This window comes from Podospora bellae-mahoneyi, assembly GCF_035222275.1.
Source record: "Podospora bellae-mahoneyi strain CBS 112042 chromosome 1 map unlocalized CBS112042p_1, whole genome shotgun sequence".
NCBI classification, from domain to species: Eukaryota; Fungi; Ascomycota; class Sordariomycetes; order Sordariales; family Podosporaceae; genus Podospora; species Podospora bellae-mahoneyi.
This window is the reverse complement of record NW_026946359.1, coordinates 1,465,029-1,489,768: the sequence shown is the minus strand read 5'-3', so window position 1 is coordinate 1,489,768 and position 24,740 is coordinate 1,465,029. Positions and strand designations below refer to the sequence as shown.

Below are 24,740 nucleotides of genomic sequence, written 5' to 3'. Positions count from 1 at the left end.
CATCTCAGTGACAACATCCAGCGCTTCGAGGCCTGGTTCGGTCATCAAACAAATGTTCATGAACCATTATTGAGCTTACAATTCTTCATTGCTCGTCTACTCCAGGACAATTAGACAAACTGGCACACTTGCGGAGCTTTGTTCAGCAATAATTAACACCAGAACAAGCCAAGTGTCGCGATGGTATGCCTACGCTCCAAATCTAGTGATGCAGAATAATATTCTCACCAGTTGACAGGAGTAAATTCCCTGTCTCTCTTTCTATAAGCTGTATGGGCCTGCTGGTACACAGACAAACCACGTCGCTGTTCATCTATGAGCCCTTGTGCTACACATGATCCCCACCATTTGATGCGATCCTGGCGCCAGGTTCCCCAAGTCTCTATGCCTTCCCTTTTCTCTTGTTTCCCTCGCTTTTGTGGCCCATCATTGGCCCGCCACTGGCCCGCCAAGCATCATGATGGCTGCACACCACTTACAAGTCCTCAGGTGCCCCCAGAACTCAAATCACTCATAGAGCACACATCGCCCACCTTCACTATTCCATCCCGTCTCATCATGAAGAAAAACGCGGGCTGTCATCTGTCTCACAGTGTTATTTGTTACGTCAAATTTAGCTAAATCAGTCAGGGGCAATTGGTGCCCGTTCCCGCCCCTCCATCATGATCACTGCTCAACCCCGATATCACCTCATCCCCGTTCCCAAGCCATCTGCTCGGGGAAGCATGCCGAACGCTGAGTTCCGCCGCCAATCTTTTCGCTTTCAAGCTGAAGCACAGCATGACCGAAGTACCGGTTGTGGAAGTACCGATTCCCGAGGGAGTCTGTGTCACGATGAACTGTCCAAGTCCACGAGGTAGTTCTGAGTTATGAACGGTGGCGCGGATTGCACCAGCACCATTATGGCCCGACCATGGGCAGCACCCATTGTTACGCCTGTCCTTCTTCAAATACCATCCATCCCAGCCTTTCTGTACCCATGGCTCGCCCTCTTTCTCGTCAACATTTTGGCGTTGAACCTGACTCTCAAATAATTCTGGGTTGCTGAAACCAGCTGCCCTGTGTGACGCTGCATTTTGGACCCACGGATTGTCTGGTCCTGCTCACTATATTTATATACTCTCGATCATCGGGAGCACTCCTATCCAGCTTGATCATGGCAGCTGTCGACCCCAACGATTCTCCCCACGCTGGCCCTCCTGCTACCTCTGTCATTCTCGCCATCATGATCGCCATTCTCATTCTAGGTTGCGTCTTCGTCGCCCAGCGATCCTCAACCCTCGAAGTAATCCGTGAGACTATCACCCAGCGGATACGAGGGGGGAGAGCTGGCGTTGGGGAAGAAACCCTGCAGTCGATGCCGGTCGTCAAGTACAACGAAGCCCTCATCGACGAGCTGGAGAGTCCGGGGCGAGCAAAATCTGTTTCAGTATGGACGAGGACAAGGTTGAGATTTTGGAGCTGGGCTCAGAAGAAGAAGAACAGGGCAGTGACTCCATCAACTGAACACAGTGATGGCGCGTTGTAAGTTGCAGATTGCTCGTTGTCTACCACTGATACATGCCAACTAAACTGGCGCAGAGAAAGCGGCACGCTGAGGCCCGAAAAGAAACGATCATCAACAAGAAGTCATAGCTGCGCCATCTGCACCGAGGACTTTGTCGAAGGAGGTGATGTTCGGAAGTTGTCATGTGGGCATATCTTTCACCCGCCGTGCGTTGACCCGTGGCTGCTGCAGTTTGCGGTTACATGTCCATTATGGTGAGCAGATTTTGGATTTTTTCCACGAGAAGTTCAAAGCTGTTTTCTAACTTGCTGTGTAGCCGAGTTGATCTCCAGGCCAAGACGGCAGTCAATGCTGTAACGAGACCTCAACGAGCGTTACAGCGAGACACGAGCAGAGTTGAGTGAGAAGCAGGGAACCTTGGAAGATATGTCAGGCTACCAGGATGGTAGAGCTACACATAAAAAGCGAGAGTTGTTGACAGGCTGGGCGCAAGAGATAGTTGACTCAAAACACATAAGTAGGTAGGTTGAATCAGCACAATCTGTACCAATTCGTCTTGCTCTCTCTTGATCTTCTCAACCCGCCGCAGGCGGCTGAGGAAACTTTTCCAACACCACCTCCTCCCCAACCAACTCGATCACAACCCTATCCCTCCCCCCTTCCACATCCAGCAGAAACTCATACCTCCCCGGAAACAAAACCCTATTCCCCCCCAAATCCACCCTAGCCAAATCCCCTAACACCACCCCCACCGGCGCCGCCCCCGTAGTCCCCGGCTCGATATCCCTTATCCGCTTGTACCCCACCAGCGTCTTGATCGGGTACGGCTCCGGTCCGTACTCACCCCTGACAAAAACAAGGGCGACATAGTCAGATTTGAGTTCTCCCGTATTCGACACCCAGACGGACACCTGCGGGAACCGGCAGAGGTCGAGGTATCGTTCGTTACAGTTGGAAACGAGTTCGGCAATGTTGATGGTGAGGGACTCAAAGACGCCGAATTTGGCGGTAAAGGTTGTGTAGTGGAGGCCGTGGCCGAAAGGGAGCACGGGGGAGGGGTACCACCTGTAGGTCCGGCCTGGGCGGGCGGAGGTTGGGCGGAGGGACATGGCTGTCAGGGGGATGAGGGAGGTGTAAGTTTCTGGATAGACTGTGACGGGCAGTCGAGCGGCGGGGGAGCTGACTCCGGTGATGATGTTGAAGAGGGCTGTTCCGCCTGATTGGCCTGGGTAGCCTACCCATAGGATGGAGGAGATGTTTGGGTTGGAGAGCAGGGGGGTGTCGTCTACTTGGTCGCCTAGTCTTGCTACGATTGTGGGTTTTCCCATCTGGGCGAGGGAGGTTAACAAGGAAAGTTGAGCGGATGGCCAGGCGATGGAGTCTCTGTCTCGGTCTTCGGCTGCGATGGAGAGGTCGGTGCCGCCGAGGTAGAGGATGATATCCGATTTGGAAGCCGCGGAGAGGGCGGGGGAGGTCCAGGTGTCATTTGGGGAGGGAGATGACTGGTTCACCGGTCCTGGGGCGTGATGAAAAGTGACGTTGAGCTGGGTGGCTGCATAGATTGGGTTGGCGTAGTAAGGGGGGATACCGCTGTAGCCACCTAGCATTTGGCGGGTTGCATTGGCCCAGTGGCCTATGAGGGCTACGGTTTTGTTGGTGAGGTCTAGGGGAAGGAGGCCGTTGTTTTTGAGAAGGACTATCCCGTCGGTGGCGGACTGAAGAGCCAGGGCTTGGGCTTTGGGGGTGTTTACTTGGGACCATGAGATTTTGGTGTATGGATGTGGGGAGGCTGAGTCAAGATAGCCAGCTCGGATGAGGCCTTCGTATAATCTGCGAAGTGCTCGGTCGATAATTTCCTCTGACAGCAGAGACTGATTGTATGCTCCGATTACATCTGTGGGTGGGGGGTATCCAGGCACCTCACAGACGGTGTCTGTACCGGCGTTATAAGCATCAGCGGCGGCTTGAGCTGGAGTTTGGCTGAAGTTGTGAAAGTTGGGGAGGAAGTCCTGTCAACATGTCAGATGCATAAATAGAAACCACAACTCCGGCAAGTTCATACCTGAATGGCATTACAGTCGCTCGTAATATAGTTGTTGTGCTCGGTCCAATTCCAGTGTTTTCGAAGGATGTCGTCCATCAAATACGTGCTTGCACATGCCGGTGTTCCGTTGAGCGCATTATATGAGCACATGAAAGACCCGACCTTACTGTCTCGAGCGCATTGTTGAAACGGTTGGAGGTAGTACTCCGAAAGATCCTGCGAGGTCACAACAGCATTGAACCTGTATCTAAGAGCCCCTTGCCATCTCTCCAAATCATAGGCTGCAAAGTGTTTACAAGTGGCAATCACCTTTCTGATCTTGTCTCTCCCTTCTAGACCCTCGAGAAGTGCTTGGACGTAGCCTTTGATGTGTACCGGATCTTCTCCGGGTGTCTTTTGAGTTCTCAGCAACTGCACGGCACGAAAAAGAAGGCTAAGGTAACAAACCTCATGGCCCCTCCCCCATCTCGGATCTTTGTACGGGTTGATGTTAGGCGTCCAGTAATCCAGTCCAGCGAGCTCGGCATTGCTGAACGCTCGCGCTTCAGTGCTGATGGTATCCGCCACCTCGTAAACCAGGTCATTGTCAAAGGCGGCTGCTAGCGTAATAGTATTCGCAAATGAAGTAGCGTGTGAGAATTCTTGTCCGGCCTGATTGAACGAGACCCCAGGCGACGCGGCAACACCATGAAGAGCTTCGTTCCACCAAGCATAAGCTGGAAGGCCGATCCTTTCTGCACCGAGGCTCATGCTATGAGGAGTGATTAGCTGAATTGAAATCCCTAAAGGAGCTTCTCTTGACTTGACATACTCCACTAGATTCACAAGCTTTTCCGTGATATTTAAAGCCTGCACAAGAGTAGCTGCTCGCGCAGGAGGTGACGCCGTTGTATCACATGCCAAGGTCTTTGCCAGCGGACCATTGATGCAATCCGGAGTTTTCGAAGCCTCGACCAAGTTGAAAGCCAAATAAATGGCCAGGAATGGCTTATTAAGTTTCATGATTGGCTTTCACGTCGACACTTGTGTCCAGGACAACAAAAGGGGTAATGCATGAGACCTGATGATTGCAGTCTTATGTAGACGCCAGGTTTGACGGTCTGGATGTGGAAAACGAGAATTAAATGGCAGAGATACGAGGATGGATTCCGTGTGGTCGATAATACACGCCGGTACCCCTCGTTGATCCAAAGCCATAATATAGGAAGCCGACCCGATTGGAGCGGCACGTAGATTGAGTTGTTGTGAGCGGAGAAGGTTGTGGCAACTATAGAAATGACGACAGTTATAACCCGCGTTTGAAAGCTTGAATGGCGGGAGCTACCACCTATTTCGATCTGGTTAATCTTTAATATGACCTCTAAAGTACATCGAACCGGAAATGGTCGCCCAGATACCTACATGACTCGCAACCACACCAAACGAACCAACAGTAGAATAGTAGATGAGATAGGATATGTAACATGCGTTGTAGGCCTAAAATGATCTGATGGAGGTGACGTGACCGACTCAAAAAAGCCTATTATGAAGGTACGGTAGGGCGGGTAGTCTGGTGATAATAGGGTGCGACTCGCCTCTCAAAGCTAGCAACTTCGACCACACTCTTTATGCCCAATTCCCAAGTATCCAACTCCAGGCAAGTTCATGATATTTGTGTTAAATAACGCTCCCAGAAGTATTATGCCGGTAGCTCCAAGGTGCGCCGGTGCACATCTCGATTCCATAGTTCATGTCTTGCGCCCGCGACCTCTGCAACCTCTGGCTCGGCCGGTTTTTCGTGCATTATTCTCGGCCCTCCAACTTGATTGTTGTCATTCTGCGGAGGTGACAGGTTTTCTACCGCGCCGTATCTGTCCGTGTTTGCCTTGTTCTGCCGTTTTCTGTACATGATCAGCGCCGCAGCGATCGCAACAGCAGCGACAGTTGCAACACCCCCCACAACTATTCCAACAATCGCTCCAGTAGAGATTTGGCCTATGAGCAAACAAAAGGTTAGCCATCGCTTTGATAATCTCACCGACAGTGCCAGGACCAGATAAGGTAGCCTACCTGTTTCAGGTTCTCCGGTTTGGATGTCTGTCTGGGAGGGTCCTACAGCGATGCTTATGGTTGTCACTGATGAATCGACGGTGGCTCCCTCCGTGATGGCCACCAACGACAACCCAGCACTCCCACAATAATCCCCCCATGCCCTCAATGCCTCAGTCAAGATTCCATCTTGGCTTGTCCCGCACCGGCTAGCTATACACTCGGTCATGAAAGCTTTCCCCCTTGTTATTCTCTCTTCGTTGTTCTCCCTATCACACAAACACCCATTGTCCCAAGGTTCCCCACACCCCATTTGTGGCATTAAATCATAAGTGTCCCTATTTGCACGCCAGAAGCACAGGCGGCCGCACTGTGGCAGGGCACTGTACGCATCAAAGCTCCAGATTGACGCGATGGTTGGTATAGGCAGCCCGTTTTCCTGGCAGTAGGAGTTGTAAACACTCAAACCACTAGCAACAGGGCCGCTCAAGGGAGCAATCTCCTGTGGACTCCCATCGACTGGCTACGCAGTTGGAGATGAACGTGGAGGCCTTGCCGGCCAGCTCCCTCTGGCAGAAGCATTCGTTAACCCATGGTTCGGCGCACCCGATACCAACTGCCACATCTCTCGAGCTCGTCACTGGTTGCCAAAGACAAAGTTGGACGCATTGGCGTTGCTGAAGAAAAAGTGAGAAGGATTTGATGGTGATGGGGTTGTCGGCGGTGGAGAAAGAAAGGAGCAACAATAATACAGCAATAATAGCAAACATCATAGCGGCCGGCGGTATCGAGTCTGGTTTTGGTTTAAGGTGGAAACCAACGCGGGGAAAAGATGGTCAGGAACAGAAAACAGAAAACCTGAAGTCCGATGAAGGTACTTGGCATTTTGGCTATGCAACAGAAGGAAGGCACGTACCCGAGGTCGAGTCCGAGATTGGGTAACGTACGGTTTTACTTTTAAATGAACTGTATTCAAATCCGGCCTCAGAATACAAAGTTCACGCTTATTTCTAGGTTTAAGAGATAGGTTCTGATGCCAGCTTAGAGAGAATCTGGGTCTAGAACGGTGAAGAGGCAGGTGCAACATGTTGGTGGCATCTGTGGCTGCCTTACGGACCGTTCGAGGTTATCCACCCGCACCACCGCGTCCTTCATGGCATCACTCACGTCTCAACTTCCCCTAATCATAAACATTGTTGGAAGACAGTATACCTAGTCAACACATGCCGCAGCTGTGGGAGAGGGCCGTAAGGTGTCCCAACCTCGGAAGCTTTCCGGTCTTCTATAAAGATGGAGAGCACTTGGAGAGTGACAAGGACTGTAATACAGGGCTTGGAACAAATAGTTCAATTCCAGTAATAATCTTCAATGGCCGCGAAGTCCATGACGAAGGAAAACTCAGAGTAATACAGTGATCCTGAACGTGTATTATCTCCCGTCAAATGGTCCGTGCCTTTCATGCCTCAGGCCTCCGCCAAGTTCCTTCAATATCTCTTTGGGCCAATAGGATTCCTTTGATACCCGCCCTACTTCTCATTGCCTGCCTTACTTCAACGAGAGGCTCACGACTTGCAGTTACCCCTCCTTACGGTAATATTAGTAGTGTTGTTGGTCGTGGTCGCGGGTGGTTGGCCTTTGCCGTGTGACATGGAGACTGCACATTGCTTCACATCCCTCGACTTATGCGGCAGCAACAAGAGGCAAACAGATGGCAAGTAGCCGGTGGGATACATCGTACATGAAACATGCTGGCCAAGACGACCAAGAAGCAGGAACCAAGGAACCCAGGCCAGGCTGTGTGTGAGATGCTCAAAGGTTGGTACTCACTCCTCCCCAGTATCTTCCTTTGCAGTTGGAACGAGGGTGATGGAGTTGGCACGGCGTCCAAGACCTCGATACCTAACAAGCTCTAGAACCCCAACTCCGATCCACGACCAGTCGGCACAATTTCAATCCAAGAACAAGGGTCGCTGCAGCTGTCAAGAAAGGCCAAGTTCTAGCACAGACAAGACCACCAGCTTGAAGTATGGTTCAGCTCACGAAGCTAGCAGCAACTGCGCCTTCTGTCGATTCCAAGATTGAGGCATATAAAGACTGCCGAGGTGCCTAAATATGGAATGTCATGATGGAGCAGAAAATGACCCAGAGTGTGGTCAAGGCTCAGGGTTCAAGGCCCTGCCGTGAGGTGTTGAATCTCCTGATCCAAGAATGCCACTGATGGCGTCATTTGCGGCTTTGTTGTAGCATAGAAATTGGGCAGGTTGCATTCCCAGCGAGGGGGTGCTGAGTAATCAAGTGACTTGGCCTCTTCATCGACTGTTTTGCTTAACTGGCTCGAGACTGCCTCCCTCCATATATCGGTCCAGCAGAATGGCCACCTCATCGGACGATCGGCGAGGTTTCCAATTGGCTGCTCGGGGTTAATTTCCTGGTCGGTCATAAATAAGGGTCCAAACCCCTGAAACAACCTGCTATCTTTTGAGTCGTTGCATGTAGGGGCGGGATATCTCCGTGGGCCCGATGTACAGAGCTCAATCTTGACGGGCAACAGATAAGAGGCACTTTTTCTTCAACCACAACGTGTTAATTCATGATTCTTAAGGGCTTGGATACCACGGTACCAAAGGAGAACACAAAGACGTGTCCAAGGCCGATATGTCTGGTATGGAAGGAAACAACGTATGTACATGAGCCTAGAGCTTAGGGTGAAAAAAAAAGCTTCTGTCAAATGTATGGCCTGAGGGATCTTCTCCCCTCGTCTGGATCAACCCCGCCTTTGAGGTGATCTCTCCCTGGCCACAGTTGCTTGGCGAAACGTACAATTTTTTCACACTGGCAAAGTAGGAAGCACATTTGAGTACCGGTCTCGAATTGAGCTTCACATGACAAACAGTATCGAGCGCTCGCCTCTGGCTCCACGTTGGAGGAAATGCTCCGGACGACGACAGCGCCTGCCAAGGAAGCACTGCCAATGCCCGCTGACTCACGTAACGAGCCATGGCTTTTAAAGTTAAAGCACGCGGGATGATCCGTGCTGTCCGTGTCATTCCCAAGCAGATCGCCGTTGCGATCTTGCTAGCTACGTATCCGACTCTTACAAAATAAGTCGATATAAAAGGGTGAGAACCTCCAGATTCTCCTCGGAGGTGCCACATTGTATTCAGGTACCTAGTAAACCTGGAATTGGTATCATCTTGTGGTGAGTGAGAGTTCTTGTCCACCAACGGACCGACAGAGGACCCCACTGCAGTTCAAAAGTGTTCATTGCTGGGCGTGCTGGGGTGAACATCCAATTGGTGGACCACCCAGGGCACCCCTTCAATCCATTGGAGGAAGCAGGTCCAGAATCTCCCATTGGTCAGCCCGTTCCTGCCGTGAAGCTGGTTGGCTGTTCTCACTTCTCACACTCGCAGCCACACGACACAAAGAAGACAAGCCCGGTGGTGTTATCTTGGACTGACCAATGCCACCCATTTATCTGAAATCGGTCAAGCCACAGGGGGCTTATGATGACGAGCCTCGCCTTCGTTGATTTGCACCCGACATGGCGGCAATATGTAGAGTCCATCTCAATATAGTGTTTGACAAATGTCCTGACTTATGCAATGCCACAACTACCAGGAATGGTATCTAGTCGGCTGATAACAGTGCACTCATATGTATGGGAGTCCAGCCATGTCCAGTCCGTGATAGCCCCAAACTCCTCCACTTGCTGGGGCAAGTGTTGCCGCCGAGACCTATCATCAACCGTTTGTCATTGCTTGTCTACCTATGCACCCCTCTCTGGTTCCCGTCTCATCCAAGAAATTCAGTTCGGCTCCGTTCCTTGACCCACGACTTGTTGATCCTTGGGCCTTGACCAGGCGCGCACTCGCGCGGTATACCACTTCTCGTCCGCTTCAAAACGCCCGCTGACTCGGTATTCAAATCGAGCTGTTAGGTGCTGGCCTGGCAACTCGAAACCGATGCCCGGAGCACCCGGCCAGACCAAAGTGGCGGATTCAGGCTGCCACCCAATATATACCACACCTCCATTGACCCCAAGTCCAATGAACGACGGCCAAGAGGGCCTCAATACGTCGGGGACTCCCTCAGTCTTTTCCTTATCCCCCGGCGTTTCTCAGGGCGACGGCTTCTCATCCACAGCACCCGCCTTTCCCACGAGCGGAGTCACTCAAAGTGGCATAAGCTATGATGGACACCACTGCGATAACTGGCCATCCGCCCTTAGCGACACCTTCAATGGATTGGATAACGCTCCCGGCACCTTCGATGGGCTGGATAACGCTCCCGTCGCGCTCTACCAGAACCACGGACCGCTAAATTGGTCAACATCTGAACTCTCCCATGTCTTTAACATAAGGATAGAGTTAGACCAGGAACAGCGCTCTTCTTACCCAGCTGCGCCGCCTTTTGGGCTTCCACCGCATGCCTCTCTAACCAGCGTTGTTTACCCAACAGCACAGCATTCCTCCGATAACCCGCCGAGCTTTTTTTCTGATTCTTCCAATACCGCCGACCCTGTAAAACGCCGAAATACGTTTGACGCTTCTTACCTTCACGCCCAAAATGAGTCGGCATACTCTTCGACTGGACCCGTCGGTCAACCTCAATTGAATCTGAACTCAGTCCCCCCGCCGGCACCTTACTGTCTTCGACATCAACACGGATTGGTACCCAACGCACAGCAGTCCAACCACGGGCTCACAATCGATCATAACTACGACAACATAGGAGCCCCAATACCGGAGACGCGCCCATCACCAGCAGCAGTAATAACAACACCCGCCGCCCACTCCACTAGCTTGACTCGCAGACAGGATTTTACACTCGTTGTGCCCCCGAAACGCCGGCGAGGCCGCCCACCTAAACACGACGTGAACTTTCCCCCAGGCCAGCCCTTAACCCCAAGCTCCACCAGTGCTCCCAACAGCATCCTCTCCCCGGCCACAATATCCACAACCGCTGGAAGCCTAGCATTCTCATCTTCCTACCCCGGCAAACAAACATCAACTGGCGTCTCCCACCCCACCGAAACTGGCGACGATGGTACAAAACAACAACAAGAACAACAACCCAAAAAACGACCACGAGGCTCCGTCTCTGGAGCCAGCGACAACAACAACAGCACCGCCGAAGGGAACAACCTCCGCTCCCGCAACCGACAAGCCGCGATCCGGTACAGAGTCAAGACCCAGGCCGCCGCCGCCCAGCTAGAGGCAGAAGAGCAAGAGATTAGCAATCGGAGAAAGAGCTTGTTGACCAGCGTGGGACAATTGAGGGAGGAGGTGTATAACTTGAAGAATGAGGTGTTAAAGCACGCGGATTGTGACTGTCCGTTGATCCAGGCTTATTTGGCTCATGCGGCGCGGCAGGTTTATTCTGGGTTGAGGAGGGGCCCACCACCGACGACGGGAAGGATAATGGAGGTTCAGTACACTTGGGACGATAATAACAACGACGCCGACGGCAATGATGACGCCGACGGTAATGACGACGCCGACGGTAATGACGACGCCGACGATAATGACGACGCCGACGGCAATGACGACGCCGACGATGACGTCGCCGATAACTGGAAACAGTGAGGATTTCAAGGGTGGGGACTACCATGGGGTGGTTGATACTGAGGAGAATTAGGACATAAGATGAAGGGGCTGAGGTGCTGGGTCTGCTGGGTGTGCTCTATAGATTGGACTTTGGGGCAAGTAGAAGACAATTATCCTGTCTGTGGCTGACAGACTGGTCTCTTTACTGAGAGAGAGAAAGTGGGGTGCGAACGAAGAAGGAGCAAGGGAAGAGGAACCACAGAACGAATAATGACGACCTGACCGAAATGACAAAAGCGAGCAATAATTTTGCGGGCGTCTTTTTATGCGGCGATTCCAACCCAAAGTTAGAAAGCTCTCTAGTTTTTAATCAAGAATTCTTTGGCTTGGATGGGTGTTTCTTGAGCCTGGATTGTATCATTATCACTTGGGAAGCCTTTTGTGGATAGGAGAGCAAAGCTGTTTGATCTGCTTTTCTGATCCACTGGATAGGGCTCAAAGTCATAGCATTGTTGTTACCTGTATGTTCGGGAAGGAGCTGCATGGTCACACCAAAGAGCAACCACAAGAGCTGCAGTATGGAGGACCGTGCTTTAATACTTGTTGAAATTTTGAAACAAGTGGCGTTAAAGTTATTTCCCTTACAACCTTACCAAAAGCATCAGCTCTCGACCGCTCAATCTGAACCCAGCATCACCCATCCAGGTCATTGTCTTTCCCACAAACTTGTGAACCATTCACCACCGCACGGCTCAAACACCTCATCAACAGGATTTCCCCCGCATTCCCTATCACAGCGCCAGTCGTCTGCTGGTATCATTCTGGAAACTGATTCACCACACATGCATTCTATTGCCTTGTTAGCCAGAATGCTCGAGTTCATCAGGGACTCAAGGAGGTTGAAACATACGGCGGTGGAATTCTGTTCCAAAATACTTGTATCTCTGGTCGGTACAGATGTTGGCGCAGAGGCTATTTGTCATATCGTTCCGTTGCTTGAAATCACCCATCAAAATGCGGTCCCCGGAATCTTCAAAGCACCCGACATAGCTCCACCCAGCAATTCGCTTCTTCATCATGGTGGTTTCAGTCGCAATGACAGCACTTATGGTTCTCGATGGTGTTTGCTGAGCCTTGATTACTTCTCCTGCCGTGGACGGCACCGTACTCGCCTGGGCGGATCGAGTTTCGCTGACAAGAACACTAGTTTCGGCCTCAGTCGCTTTGGTTGCGTCTTGACTCGTGCTTTCAGTCGTGCGGGTGCTGACACTGACCGTCGTACTTTTGGCTGTACTGGCAGTCGTCTTTTGGACGGAGGCATTGACGCTTCTGCCTGTGATGGAGTGGCCCCTTTCTTCGCCATCAGAGATGGTATTTGTCGTCAAAAAGTCATCCACACGGGTGTCATTTGAGCCAACCCCCCCCGTCACATCATTCTTGTTTGACTCAACATCAGATCGTGCTTGTTGTGTTGTTTCTGGTGGCATTGTGGCTTCAAGCTTGGCAACTTTGGACCCCAACAATGCCGCAGCAACAGCAAAGCCCACAAACAACAAGGCCACAGCACATGAAAGCAAGAATATCGAAAGGTTCAGGCCGCAAATCTTTCGTCTTGGCATGTGCCGAGCTGCTTGCTTTTTTGGCTCGTAAACACTCTCACTCTGAGAGTATTCGCTGGGCTTGTCGTCTTCCGTTTCGCCGTATCCTTGCCATTGTTCCTGTGGCTGCCACTCTCGACGCCAGGAATATGGTACAGCGGATATGGGTCTTTGAGGATACCAATGAGATGGCACAACCTCTAGCTCGCCGCCTTCGTTGCGCTCGCGGTTGGGTATTGGCAAGTGGGCACTGGATTGCTGGCCTACGTCAGTAACCTCGGTCTCATTATAGATGGGAGCAACGACGTGGAAGTCAAACTTACATATGCCATGGCGAGTCAGTCCCTAGCGCCTGAGACTTTCAAGATGATGGTCGAAAAAGACTCTGGGATATTCGACTTGGACATGGACAAAGGCGAGAACTAATACCTCTGCGAGATAGTATGACGGTGTGACCACGCAACCCCTTGTTGTCCGCCTACAGACCCAATGAATCTACTAGACTCTCGGCTGATTGGTATTACAAAGTACAAATGGCTTGAATTCCTGCCGATTGGACCCAGTGTCAAATGACGTCGGTGAGGCTGAAGCAGCAGGTAAGCAATATGGAAAATGAGATAAGCGTGGCGCTCTCGTTTGTATAAGTCAGTTCCACCAGTAAAAACTATGAAAGGTGCTGACTGGTTGTGTAGTTCGAACCAAGAGATGACGCCCCCATCAGGCACACTGCATTAAACCTTTCTCGTGGCGTCTAAGCTTCTTGCTCGGTTAGCAACAGCGTTCTTCTTTGTGTTCCATTGGATGAGAAACATCCACCCCCTTTACAGCTCTTGAAAGCTGTCCTTTGACGCGATCACAAAATCACACAAAACATGGCAGCGTCCGGAGGCAACCACGCCAAGGAAGCTCATCTTTCTACCACATCTGGGCCAACCGTTAAGTTCCCCCCCCCCCCTTATCTACGGTTGAACAAGCATCAGCCTTCAACTTGTCTGTTGTTTTCATTGGTTTCTTTCAGGATCAATAATCGAACGCCACTATCTCGGCACATAGAGCTCAACATCACTTTGTGGACATGATGTAAGGAACATTATTTATTAACTGAAAAACCCGTTGAAAACCCACTGAAAACCCTATTGTCCCCGCGGACATATATATCCTCTTATCTCAGCTAATTGCAACTTCCAAAGGCCCGCTGGCAGTTAGCACCGCAGTACTCAGCGGTAGAGCCGCAGTAGCCCCATTGAGAGCAGCAGTTACCGAACCCAGAGTTGAGGCAGTTCATATTGCCGTTTGTGCTGCCGCAGAGACCATTAGTCGAGGTGATGGGGCCGGGGTTGGGATTGCCGCCGTTGCCACCACCGCCGCCGGTGCGAGCATTGCCAGTCGTGGCATCACGATACCAGTTGACAGGAGCATCACCAAGGCACTCGCCGACAGTCACCAGACGGTAGCCCCTGTTCTTGGCGGTCTGGATCAAACCCAGGGTGAGCTGCTGAACAGTCGCCTGGTGGACGTCGTGGGCGAGGGCGATGTACTTGTTGGCCGCGGCGTTGGTGCTGACGGCGCTGTTGAAGATGTTTTGGCTGTTGGGGATGTTGCCTTGGTAGTCGAGGGTGTCGATGTTCCAGTTGATGACGTGATAGCCGAGGTCGCCCAGATCGGTGAGGCACTGGCCGGTGCAGCTGCCGAAAGGAGGGCGCATGTAGGTGGGGAAGTACCCGCCGAGGGCGTCCTTGAAGATCTTTTCGTTTTGCGCCATGTTGCTTCTGCGGGCGGCGGTGGTGAGGGTGTTGAGGTCTGGGTGGTTGTAGGTGTGGGAGCCGAGCTGGTGGCCGTCGTTTACAATGCGGCGCAGGACATCGGGGTATGGTGCTTGGGTTGCGTCTCCCCAGTTGAGGCCGTTGGTGAAGAAGGTGGCCTTGACTTGCTGCTGGGCGAGGAGGTCAAGGAGCTGATTGGTGTAGAGGAAGGGGCCATCGTCGAACGTGAGGGCGATGGTGCCCGCGGCGTTGCAGTTGGTGATGGTGACGCCTTTGAAAAGTGTAAGTCATCTTGTTTTCATGTTTTCAAATTATCTCAGAGAGGGGCTTACCATAGGGGATGCTTCCAAATTTTGGCCGAGGAGTCGACAGAGTTTCTTCATTGTTTCCACCTCCACCACCTGTACAGGTTCCAAAGCCGCTTTGGCAACCAGTTCCGCAATGTTCAGAGGTGACGCCACACCAGCCGTATTGAGAGCAGCATTGACCAGAAGGGCAGTTTCCAATGCCAGCACCGCAGTTGGCACGCTTCTGGAGTGTATCTCTGGCATGTTGTCGTGGGCTTGGGTTAGGGCTGGTAGACTGGGAGTTGGCATCGGCCAAAGCAGCAGCCGTGGCTACCGCCGACAGCGAGAGGAGGGTCACTGGTACGTTGATCATATTGTCGATGGTCTCGTGAAGTCGTGAAGAATGGACAGTGACAACAACAACAGTATATCCTGTCTCAACACCTTTCAAGCAGACGGTGAGAGGCAAGGGCTGATGATGAAGGTGGATTGGGGTAGGACGAGGTAAGGGCCGCCATCTTTCTTATATCTTCAAGACAACACCCCTGATCCCGCTTGAGACTCCATGAAATGAGTAAGTGAAATAGGATGGCGGCGCATGGGGATACCCCAAGATCCGGACGGTCACCGAACGGGTCTGAGGACAGTCACGAAAACGGTCCATTCAGTCCAGTGCCAACTCATGGTGCTTCTCGCCCTTTTTTTCTTCCCCAGCACAGTAAGGATCAAGAAAGGGTCACTCCAATGGGTCAGTCCACTTGTTCCACTTAAACGGAGTATTCCAAGACGGAGCACATGGACGGCGCTAGTGCAGAAACAAGCCAAGACCACAAGGTCCAAAAACGGAGAGAAACACCAAGACATCGACAGTTGGGATCCCTACTAGAGCCAACACTTGCGGCTCCCTCGGCAAAAGCACAGGAACCACACCTCAGTGCTCGACGTGATCTCCTCTGGTCGCACAAATACTCGGTGAGGACTACACGTGAACAATTATTCTGGAGACAAGCACCGGACGTGGCCGATACCGTTGGCCCGGGCGGACGCCGCATGCCATTTCTCCGAATATCAAAAGATCAATGCTGCTCTTTTCGCAGTGTTCTGCCTTACGGACTTCCAAGGTTCTGACGTGAGTGCAACGGTTGGAAGGGCGGTTGTGGCACCTGATTGTCTCCAGTTATACCCGACTCGGAGCTAGATCTTACAGTTGAAAACCAACGGCCGGGGCAACATGCGGCATAGTCGCCGAAGAGGTGCATATCATGACCGTTAGTATCCTCTGATATCACTCACCACCAACTGCCTGTTCGCAAATTTTGTCCAATGAGCAAGCATCAAATCAGCTTGGTAGTAGCGGTGGAAGTTCGTATTGAACGTAACTGTTGTCATGTTCGTATCCTTCGACCTGGCCTCAGTGATAAATGCGAGATGGGCACCGTTTTCCCATGGCTGGATGCGATGCGATACAATGCCGCCCTGGCTGCAAGGAGGGTAAATTGTTCACAAACAAAAGAAAAAAAATGCGGCTGCTTTTCGATCGGGACGGCATCGGGTGCGGGATATGATTCGGAACAATGTCTAGAAAAAGCCAAAAGGGCGTGGCTGGCACGGCGTTCCCTGTGTCTATCTCTTCTCCCTTCCTTCTAATTTTCCTTCCATCCCATCACACCCGAAAAACCGGCCCTACGTCATACACCCAACCCCGCGTGTTAGCAATGGAAGTTGTGGAGGGGGCGCCACAGGTAGCCACAGTAGACCAAACTGATGGAAAGCATGGCAAAATTGGATGTTGTGTTATCCATCTCGAGGCTCACGTACCGTCAAACCCAACCTCATGTGTCTCAATGAGACAGAACTTTGCTCCTGATTTGTCCCTCGCCCGGGCAAGAGGTGAAGAAGATGCTGCACACTGTCAATATTTTACTGCATGGCGTGCATCCTGCAGATCAGCTCAGCTGACAATCTTGCTTTCCCTTGGACCCTTCTTTTTTTCTTGTCCTCTTTCTTTTTTTCTCACATACGAGATATTGAAGTCAGTCGGCCAGCCTGGCAGCCTGAAGCATGTAGCATCGCACAAGATCAAGACATGTCAAACTTTATTTCCCCTTTTTGGCCTATGCTGTTTGAAGAAACAATTCCCGTGGTACACGGACACTATGTGTTTGCGCTATAAACCCACCATGAGTTCCCTGGACTTTATTCTCAAACCCGCACCTGCTAAAGAGGGGTTTATTTGCTTGTCCTTCTCGTATCGAGATGACCCCAAGATGCCTAACGTCCTCAAACCCCCACATCAGAACCATGTCGGGCCATGTGTTTGCGCTGCCTGTTTGGAAATATAGCTTGCCAAGAGTTCGATATCACCACAACAGGTCCAACTCCCAGGGTCGCGCCTGCTGGTTGATCATCCTCGTCCCGCGAAGCTTGCCAAGTTGCCAAGTTGCCAAGTTTACCCGGAAACCAGAAACCGTCCAGAAAAAAAAATCCCGACGCTGTGGACGACAAAAATAGGATTCATCAAGACAAGACACTGTCACGAGAGCTAAAAGGATAGTGCTGAGATTGAGAAGCTGGTTGAGAAGCAATTGAAGCAGATTGGACATCTTGACAACGTTCGAGATTTATCGCTGATGTTCTTTTAGCAGCCTCGGTCTTAGCCTGCAAATATGTCCAGGCCCGCTCTACCCTACCAAGCCCTCGTGAGAACCCCGTGAGAAGAGGGTCCACTACGGAGCAGTATGATTCCACTTCCACCGCCACCTCACCCTGCGCCCGGTTCCGCTCTCGCTCGCTTCTGTCCGATCCAAAGTTTTGGGGAGCTGTTGCCGAGTGACCTCACCTCTTATTTTCTACAACCACCATGCCACCATGCCATTCACATCTAAAAAAGCCTGTTCAGACTGAAAACGGGATGCAAGGAACTTGTTTCTAGGCAATTGCCTCGCTACTAGTAGTATTGGGAACATGTGTAAGCTATTTGCCTTCGAGAACTTCCCCCCAAACCTCGCGCGCTATCGATTTCCCCTGGTTTGGGACTCCGTATTGGCGTCATCTTAACGCAACTGAGCCGCATGCAACGCAACCCTGCGCTGATGACAAAAAAGACCACAAAACGGGGCCAAGAGAAACGGTGCTGACCTCACTCATCAGTCGAAAAAGAAATCTCGTACCAACAAAATGATGCGGAGTGACTAGAGTTGCACCTGCCTGTTGTGTAGAAGATGTCCCCCATGTCTGCTTTTTTTGTCGTGTTCGGCCGAACAAACAGCAGCAGCATCAACAGCGAGCCAGCATTTGTTTTTTTTTTTTGGCCAGGCTCTCACTCAGCTGATTCTAGTCCGAGTACACTGATCCGAGCCTCGATATCCGTATCCCGAGTGTTCACGTGCGTGTGGGATGTTGTTGGTAAAAGGATTCCCGGCATTCCTTCCTCAATAACGAACTGTCGGTCAAGTTCGGGGCAAACTCAACCATACATCGCAGGCTGTTCATCAATCCGATGTCCCTGATACGCCGTGTTCTGACTCATGAAGCTCCGATCATGCCTCAACTCACCACTGCCACCATCACCACTGCCATCAACGGCATGGTATTCGCCTCGGCGAGCCGTTTCCGTCATAGCTGGCCCGTCCAACGCAGCAAAAGCCGGGGTTGTTCCGTCCTCAGGCTCGTACCCACTACTACCACTACCTCCTCCCGTCTCCACCTCCACCCCTAGCCTTCTCCTGTCCTGAGACTCCCATAACCCATTCCCCACAGAAACAGGCAGCACCCCGTAGTAATATCTCCCACCGTTCTCTTCTATTCGTTTGCGCCTTGCGGCCCCGTCCATGGAGGATATCCCCTCCAAATCTGCCAGCAGGGTGGGTGACTGGGAGAGATAGTACATCATCCCCGCGATGGACCTCGGGTCAGCGGGCATCGGGGGGTATCGGATCCAGAACGACCAGCCGAGCACGGCGAGCATCACTGCCAAGAAGAGACATGAAAGAACCGCGCAGGCGGTCGCCGCGGCGGAGGTTTGGTAGAGGCTGAAGGGGACGTTGGAGAGCAGCACCGGCAAGAACTCTGACATGATCGCAGCTATTGAGACCGCGAGCAGGAACATGTGTCTGTTTCTGATGGCGGAGTAGAGCCCCGAAAAGGGGTTCGTGTTCGGCGAGAAGAGGATGGAGCGGGAGGCCGGTTGGGTTGAGAGAGCCATTAGTTGGAAGGGGGTCATGGTGCTCACGCCTTTTGATTTGATTGTTAGTGAACACGATTCTCTTTTGGATGGAGATGAGAAAGGGGGGCTTACTCAGAAAGAAGGACTGCCAACAAAACGCTACTATCACCCCGATAATCGCCGACAAGAACCTCACCCCAAAGGTGTTGGCGTTCATAAACGTCCAGAGCTTGCCATTGTCCTTGATCCCGCCGCGGTAGTAGGCATGGTAATAGATGATGAAAATGAAGACGGCAAGTTGGAATAGAATCAGCCCGACCCTCCAAGGTATCCTTAACGTCATAAAAGGTAAATGACTCCCCGACACCCCCGTTTTCAAATCAGCTACCGTATCACCCCCATCCATGTCGTCACTCTCACTCTCAGAGGTAGGATGTTGCTGCTGCTGCAACCCCTGACCAGCCTCATCCAACACTATCATTCCGTAATCCTCCCTCCCATCCCGATTCCGATACCACCCCATTCCATACCGTTTATACCTCATCTTTTTGCCATGCCCGCGTCCCAAATCACTCCTTACCCCCCCCAGGAGCGACCCCATCCCAGCCAAATTCCACGGATTCGCCCTCACCCCCGTGACACCTTTCCGTCCCCAGTTCGTGAACCACATCACCACCCCTAGCAAAACAACCACGACAACCATCAGGCCAACAAGAACATACCCCGCCGTCCTGTTCACCCCCAGCGCCGGACCGCAGTTCTTACTCGCAGTGTTGAGATAACAATCCCCATGAAGCTTCAGCCCGACAGCCTCAGTCGCAAAAGGGACCATCAAACTCCCACAACCGACCATGAGCGTTGTCACGAATGGGACAGGGTGTTTAGCCTGCAAGAGGGTGATGACTGGCGTAACAAACGACAGGACGCCAGAGTATTGGACCAGTAGGGTGTTAGCACCCAGACCGCCAGTGGGGAGGGTAAGGGACTGGAAGGGTTGGTAGAGTTTTGCGTTTAGGTCTATGATGCGGAGGGGAATCACGATGGCAATGGCGAGGAGGGCGGGGAGGAAGGTGCCGAGGAAGATGTCGGTTTCGGACCAGGAGATTACCCTTGTTTGGGGGACGAGGGATTCGGATGGGGAGGAGGGGGTTGGGGTTGTGGTTGAGGTGTAGGTCAGGGTTGTAGGGAGGCGGGTTGAGAGGGAGGTGGTGGGGGAGGGGGTGGAGGTTATTGTCCTCAGGGAGCCGGAGATGGTGGTGAGAAAGGTGGTGGGGGGGATGGTGCTGGTGAAGGTGCTTAGGGTCTCGCGAGAGGTCGTGGCGAGGGTGAGGGTGATGGGGGAGGTGTTGGTTGGGGTGGTGGTTAGGGTTAGGGTGGTGAGGGTGCCGTCTATGGTTGTGGTGAAGCTCGTCACTGGGGGGGTTGTCACGCGGGTTATGGTTGTGCCGTCGATGGTGGTGACAAAGGTTGTTGGAGCGGGGGTTATGGTGACGACGGTTGGGGTGCCACCTATGTTGGTTGTGACGAGGTAGGTGATGGGCACGAAAGGGCCGTCAACGGAAGGTGTGGTGACGACGACTTGGGTCACCGGGGTTCCTCCTTCCATGTTAATGGCGGTGTAGGTTATCAGCTGGCCTGGAGGGCCTGTTGGTATGGTTACTACGACTTGAGTCACAAGAGATCCTCCTTGCTCGCGGACAACAGTGTATGAAACCGGTTGATAAGGCGGCCCAGCCGGTGTAGTAACGACAACTTGCGAAACAAGCGATCCCCCGACGTTGTCAACGACTGTGTAAGTTACCGGCTGTCCAACTTCGACTGGTGCCACAACCGCTTGAATGGTCCGGGGTGCACCATCGACATTAGTAACTTGGCCTATGGCGACGCCAGGGGTCGGTGTGATGACCACAACATTGGTCACGGCAGATCCGCCGACCCGAACGACACCAGTTCTGATCTCCTGCTCAACCACCCTAGTTTGGACTTCGTTTGTGGGGACAACGACCACAACAGGCCCCTGAGTTTTAATAACCTCAATGACTGTCCCGTCAATGACTTCCACCCCCGTCACCTTGACCGGTTTAGGTGGCTCCGTGACTGGAACAGGCATGACAGTCTGGAAGTAAGTGATGGTAACCTGGCCCACGCTTGGAATCACCACTCCGGTAAGCGTGCTGGTAAAAACAGACGTCACAACATCTGTCGCCGTGGAAACACCTGCAACGGTCGTCGTCACCCCTGAAACGATTGTTGTAGGCTTCACGCCAGTGCCCATGCCAGTGGAAATAGGAACTGCGCCTTCTGATCCATCTGATGACCAGAATGACATGACCGTGGTTGGAGCCACATCGGTCACATCTGTCACAAATGTTGTGGTAAATGTAGAAGCACTGCTGAACGAAGACGTTCGAGTTCTGGTGAATGTTGAGGTGAAGAGAATTGTCGTGACAGGAACTGTAACATTTCGTGTAAAATAAGATGTGGAGACAGATATCGGTATCAAAGACATGCCGCTCACGCTGGTCGCACTGGTGCTGGAACTGACAGGCTCTGAAGAGGGAGCGGTAACAGACGATAAACCAGAGGCAGTTACTGAGGTGTCTTGAGATATCGTGACTGACGGAACGCTTGATGGATTGCTTGTTTCAGGATCTGGCAACCTAAACGCGTTGTTATCCATCGTTTCTGAAGCTGAGAGAGACAGTCTTTCGGTCTCTGTGACGCCTGTCACGATGAAGATCGGGGACGTTGAGCCGGAAGAAGGTATAGACTGTGTTTCGGTAGACGACTGAAGCGTCGGTGTCGCCTGAGACACAATCTCTGGGGAAGAACTGCTCTGAACAGCGACCCTGACCTCTTCCTCGGAACTCAGAGTGCTCTGTGACATCGAAGTCATGCCACTGACTGGGGTCATGGTTGCTGTGTTGTTCGGGAGAACATCGCGAGCTAGCCGCACAGGTTGCGAGGCATTGGAATGTAGTCCCAAAAACCGAGCACTCGTGTCTGAGTTTGGCAGGCTCTTGTCGGCAAAAATGATAAGGGCGATGGCCACGACTAGCAGGACCATAAGACCGCTGACGAATGGCCATCGCAGTGGTTTTGGCTTGTAGTTAGGTGTGTCAGTCGGTCTCCATGCTGGTGGCTGCCATGTCGACGCGACCTGCTCCTCTGTCCTCCTTGGTTCATAGTTGTAATCTTCCGTGGCCTGGATGCTGTACTCATAGGCGGCTCGGTCGTCTCTTGGTGTAATAAGGGGTTGCTGCATAGTTTCTGATGGCGTGGGCGCGGGGCACAGACGAAGTCCCCTGGCCTGGTAATGTCAGGTGTCTTCTCAATGGTGTTATCTTGAGGTTCTTTGTTGAGTGATAAATAGGTTTGTATCAGTCAGATCCTCCAGGATCATTTTTCATGAACGTTGTGTGTTGACTCGGTCTTGGAGAGGCAGGTCAATATTCCCTCTTCCGGAGCCCATCGGAAAGGCACCAGATCGGACATGCATGTGAACCATTCTGTGACCGGGCATCGGTGCCCTCATATTGGGCACACAGAGAGAGCCAAACCCAACCTGGATCCCGCGAGGTCTCCTAGACCCGACTGTGTGCAGCTGCGGCTGAGATTAAGCCTCTCCGACTGCGTGTCCACCAGGCTTGTTTCAACCTCTCAGCAGCTCGCTTCATTGCCGATGGCGCCGCCCTGTGACTGGCCCCTCGAGCTATTGCAACTGGCTGCGCTTGTTTGTCAAGTCGGGATTGGTGAGGACCAAAACGCTGTTGAACGTTGCTGGCCATTTGTGCAACCACATCTAGGCGGCATCACCATCAGGGAGTGCGGTGAGAACCCAAACTGTATCGCGTCTAGCCGCTCGACATGCTTCCAATCAGATGCCGCGCAACCGAGTCCTCAAATCGGGTCATTTTTTGGTCCTATACTGGAATGTGGTGGTTAATTCTCATTAAATCTGTAATGGATCATAGGACCTGAGCGCTCAAGACTACAGCGAAGGGAAACCTGTTCTTCTACGGCGTTCGGGGGCTCTGGATACACAGCAAGAATGGGAGTGGAAACGATGGTGGGAGTAGGTTTGGTGCGTCCACTTAATTTATTCAGCTTCAAAAAGACATTGGCCCGTTTTCTTGGCTAACGGGATTCCCAGTGCCCGCCCAACTTCACATTCGTCGTAGCCACCAGCCCCGACATGCGTAGAAAACAGTTGCGGTCACTGCACCAAGGGCGCTTGTTCGGTCGTTGAAGTGTGAGGAAACTGGAAGCAGTGTTCGTGAAAAAGCGCAGACGAAACGCCCCGAGGATGGTATTGTTGCTTGTTGTCCCGCGACCGAAACCACCCATGCCCATGTACATGATCCTCTATGCCCGGTATTCCCATGTCAACATCGAAATCATATTGTGATGCTCCACGACATGGCGCGGCAAATTCCCATGCAGGCAAATCCCGAAAACCAGAGCCAATGTCCTCAAATCTTCACCACCCACATTTCCAGCCGGAGCGCATTTAGAAGACGAGGGCAGCACCCTTGGTCTTCTTGTCACCACTGTAGCACAATCTGTCAGCACGTGTTCGGTCCGGCAACTGGTGCACCAAATTCGAGAGACTGCCGCAGAACCCTGTTCCATATCTTGACGTCGTATGACGTCGAGCATTTTGGGGATCGAAACATGCATCACAAATATTCTCGTGGTGCGATGAGTCTATGTCGAGATCGTGTTGCCGATATTCGGAGGTGATTGGTTCGAAACATCATAGCTGCCCATCATCCGGTGTCATGCTGACCGCAACAGCTCGAAAACCTGAATATGATTCCCCCGGCGTTTTGTACCCCAAACATCGAATTCCCATTGTATATGTGACGAGTGTTGGATCAAACTTTCCGTATGATGATGTCGTGAAGCGTGTTTGTACTCGGAGTGGTCCTGGTCGCAGATTCGCCGCCGCGGGGTAGTCGGAAGCTCGTGGTTCACACAATCGGTTTTCATCATGCCGGTCGGTTTCGCGGGAGTCTCTCGAATTCGTGATGCTGTCAAGGAAAAAGGCGAACAAAAACTTACCCAAGCTCGAAGTGCTTGCAGCGCTTGAGAGGGAGCTGCTTCTTGGCCTTGCACGCGGAGCATTCCTATTCCACCCGTTTTAGCATCCCTCCGTCCTCGATTCAGCGATCGGGCAATCTCACCAGTCTGAGAACGATCTTCTTGGTGGTCTTCGCCTTCTTGTGGAAGACAGGCTTGGTCTGACCACCGTAACCGCTCTGCTTGCGGTCGTAACGGCGCTTTCCCTGAGCGAAGGCCGAAGCCTTGCCGGCCTTGTACTGGGTGACCTTGTGGAGCTGGTGCTTGCCGCACTCCTTGCTCTTGCAGAAGGTCTTTCTGGTCTTGGGGACGTTCACCATTTTGACGGCTGGATGGGGTCGTGATGTGGTGTGGTTGACGTGTGGTGTCGTGGGCCAGCTGCCTCTCTCTTTGGTTTTCGCGAATTTGCAACAATTTCGCCCAGGGCTGCCGTGCAAGTGTGGGTGCACGGTCGAAATTTGACCCGGTCCCGTGACTTGCCGGCCTGTTGCGGGTTTTTGACGAGGGCAGGCCCCACCTTCAGCTTTTCTCCCCGCAACTCGCTCAAGCAGCTGAGTTTCTGACACTCTTATCTTTTATCGGATTTCTTATCTTATCATCGTTGCTCGAAATGTATTTGGTCTGGGCAACGCTCATCAAACGCCTTTGCAGGCTGCAGCTCTCCCACGTGCTCGCAGCCTCATAACCTTTTGCTGAAGCTTGTCTTATTGTTCTCTG

General features: G+C 52.3%; 8 protein-coding genes across 8 annotated transcripts; 3 read left to right on the top strand and 5 right to left on the bottom strand.

Moving 5' to 3' along the window:
* Positions 1 to 5: 5 nt before the first annotated feature.
* Positions 6 to 2,032, top strand: QC761_104820 (uncharacterized protein). Its single transcript, XM_062873741.1, has 4 exons — positions 6 to 183; positions 239 to 1,524; positions 1,582 to 1,761; positions 1,824 to 2,032. Exons 2-4 carry the CDS (start codon positions 1,157 to 1,159, stop codon positions 1,909 to 1,911), a joined length of 636 nt encoding a protein of 211 aa, XP_062736808.1. The 5' UTR covers positions 6 to 183; positions 239 to 1,156; the 3' UTR covers positions 1,912 to 2,032.
* Positions 2,033 to 2,082: 50 nt separating this feature from the next.
* On the bottom strand, positions 2,083 to 4,553 carry QC761_104810 (uncharacterized protein; the record flags this gene model as incomplete). The annotated part of the gene is made up of 4 exons (XM_062873740.1): positions 2,083 to 3,516; positions 3,570 to 3,944; positions 3,999 to 4,302; positions 4,363 to 4,553. 4 exons carry the CDS (start codon positions 4,551 to 4,553, stop codon positions 2,083 to 2,085), a joined length of 2,304 nt encoding a protein of 767 aa, XP_062736807.1.
* Positions 4,554 to 5,229: 676 nt separating this feature from the next.
* On the bottom strand, positions 5,230 to 6,453 carry QC761_104800 (uncharacterized protein; the record flags this gene model as incomplete). Its single annotated transcript, XM_062873739.1, has 2 exons — positions 5,601 to 6,453; positions 5,230 to 5,525 (listed from the first exon to the last, which is right to left on the bottom strand). The coding sequence occupies exons 1-2, from the start codon at positions 5,899 to 5,901 to the stop codon at positions 5,230 to 5,232; spliced, it is 597 nt and encodes a 198-aa protein (XP_062736806.1). The 5' UTR covers positions 5,902 to 6,453.
* An 834-nt stretch (positions 6,454 to 7,287) lies between these two features.
* QC761_104795 (uncharacterized protein) lies at positions 7,288 to 7,383 on the top strand (the record flags this gene model as incomplete). The annotated part of the gene is made up of 1 exon (XM_062873738.1): positions 7,288 to 7,383. The coding sequence occupies one exon, from the start codon at positions 7,288 to 7,290 to the stop codon at positions 7,381 to 7,383; it is 96 nt and encodes a 31-aa protein (XP_062736805.1).
* A 2,161-nt stretch (positions 7,384 to 9,544) lies between these two features.
* Positions 9,545 to 11,167, top strand: QC761_104790 (uncharacterized protein; the record flags this gene model as incomplete). Its single annotated transcript, XM_062873737.1, has 1 exon — positions 9,545 to 11,167. The coding sequence occupies one exon, from the start codon at positions 9,545 to 9,547 to the stop codon at positions 11,165 to 11,167; it is 1,623 nt and encodes a 540-aa protein (XP_062736804.1).
* A 589-nt stretch (positions 11,168 to 11,756) lies between these two features.
* On the bottom strand, positions 11,757 to 16,143 carry QC761_104780 (uncharacterized protein). The gene is made up of 2 exons (XM_062873736.1): positions 14,822 to 16,143; positions 11,757 to 14,760 (listed from the first exon to the last, which is right to left on the bottom strand). Exons 1-2 carry the CDS (start codon positions 15,147 to 15,149, stop codon positions 13,898 to 13,900), a joined length of 1,191 nt encoding a protein of 396 aa, XP_062736803.1. The 5' UTR covers positions 15,150 to 16,143; the 3' UTR covers positions 11,757 to 13,897.
* Positions 16,144 to 16,343: 200 nt separating this feature from the next.
* QC761_104770 (uncharacterized protein) lies at positions 16,344 to 22,206 on the bottom strand (the record flags this gene model as incomplete). Its single annotated transcript, XM_062873735.1, has 2 exons — positions 16,344 to 19,009; positions 19,074 to 22,206. 2 exons carry the CDS (start codon positions 22,204 to 22,206, stop codon positions 18,243 to 18,245), a joined length of 3,900 nt encoding a protein of 1,299 aa, XP_062736802.1. The 3' UTR covers positions 16,344 to 18,242.
* Positions 22,207 to 23,451: 1,245 nt separating this feature from the next.
* On the bottom strand, positions 23,452 to 24,727 carry RPL44 (40s ribosomal protein L44e; the record flags this gene model as incomplete). The annotated part of the gene is made up of 3 exons (XM_062873734.1): positions 24,128 to 24,727; positions 24,006 to 24,070; positions 23,452 to 23,491 (listed from the first exon to the last, which is right to left on the bottom strand). The coding sequence occupies exons 1-3, from the start codon at positions 24,341 to 24,343 to the stop codon at positions 23,452 to 23,454; spliced, it is 321 nt and encodes a 106-aa protein (XP_062736801.1). The 5' UTR covers positions 24,344 to 24,727.
* Positions 24,728 to 24,740: the final 13 nt, after the last annotated feature.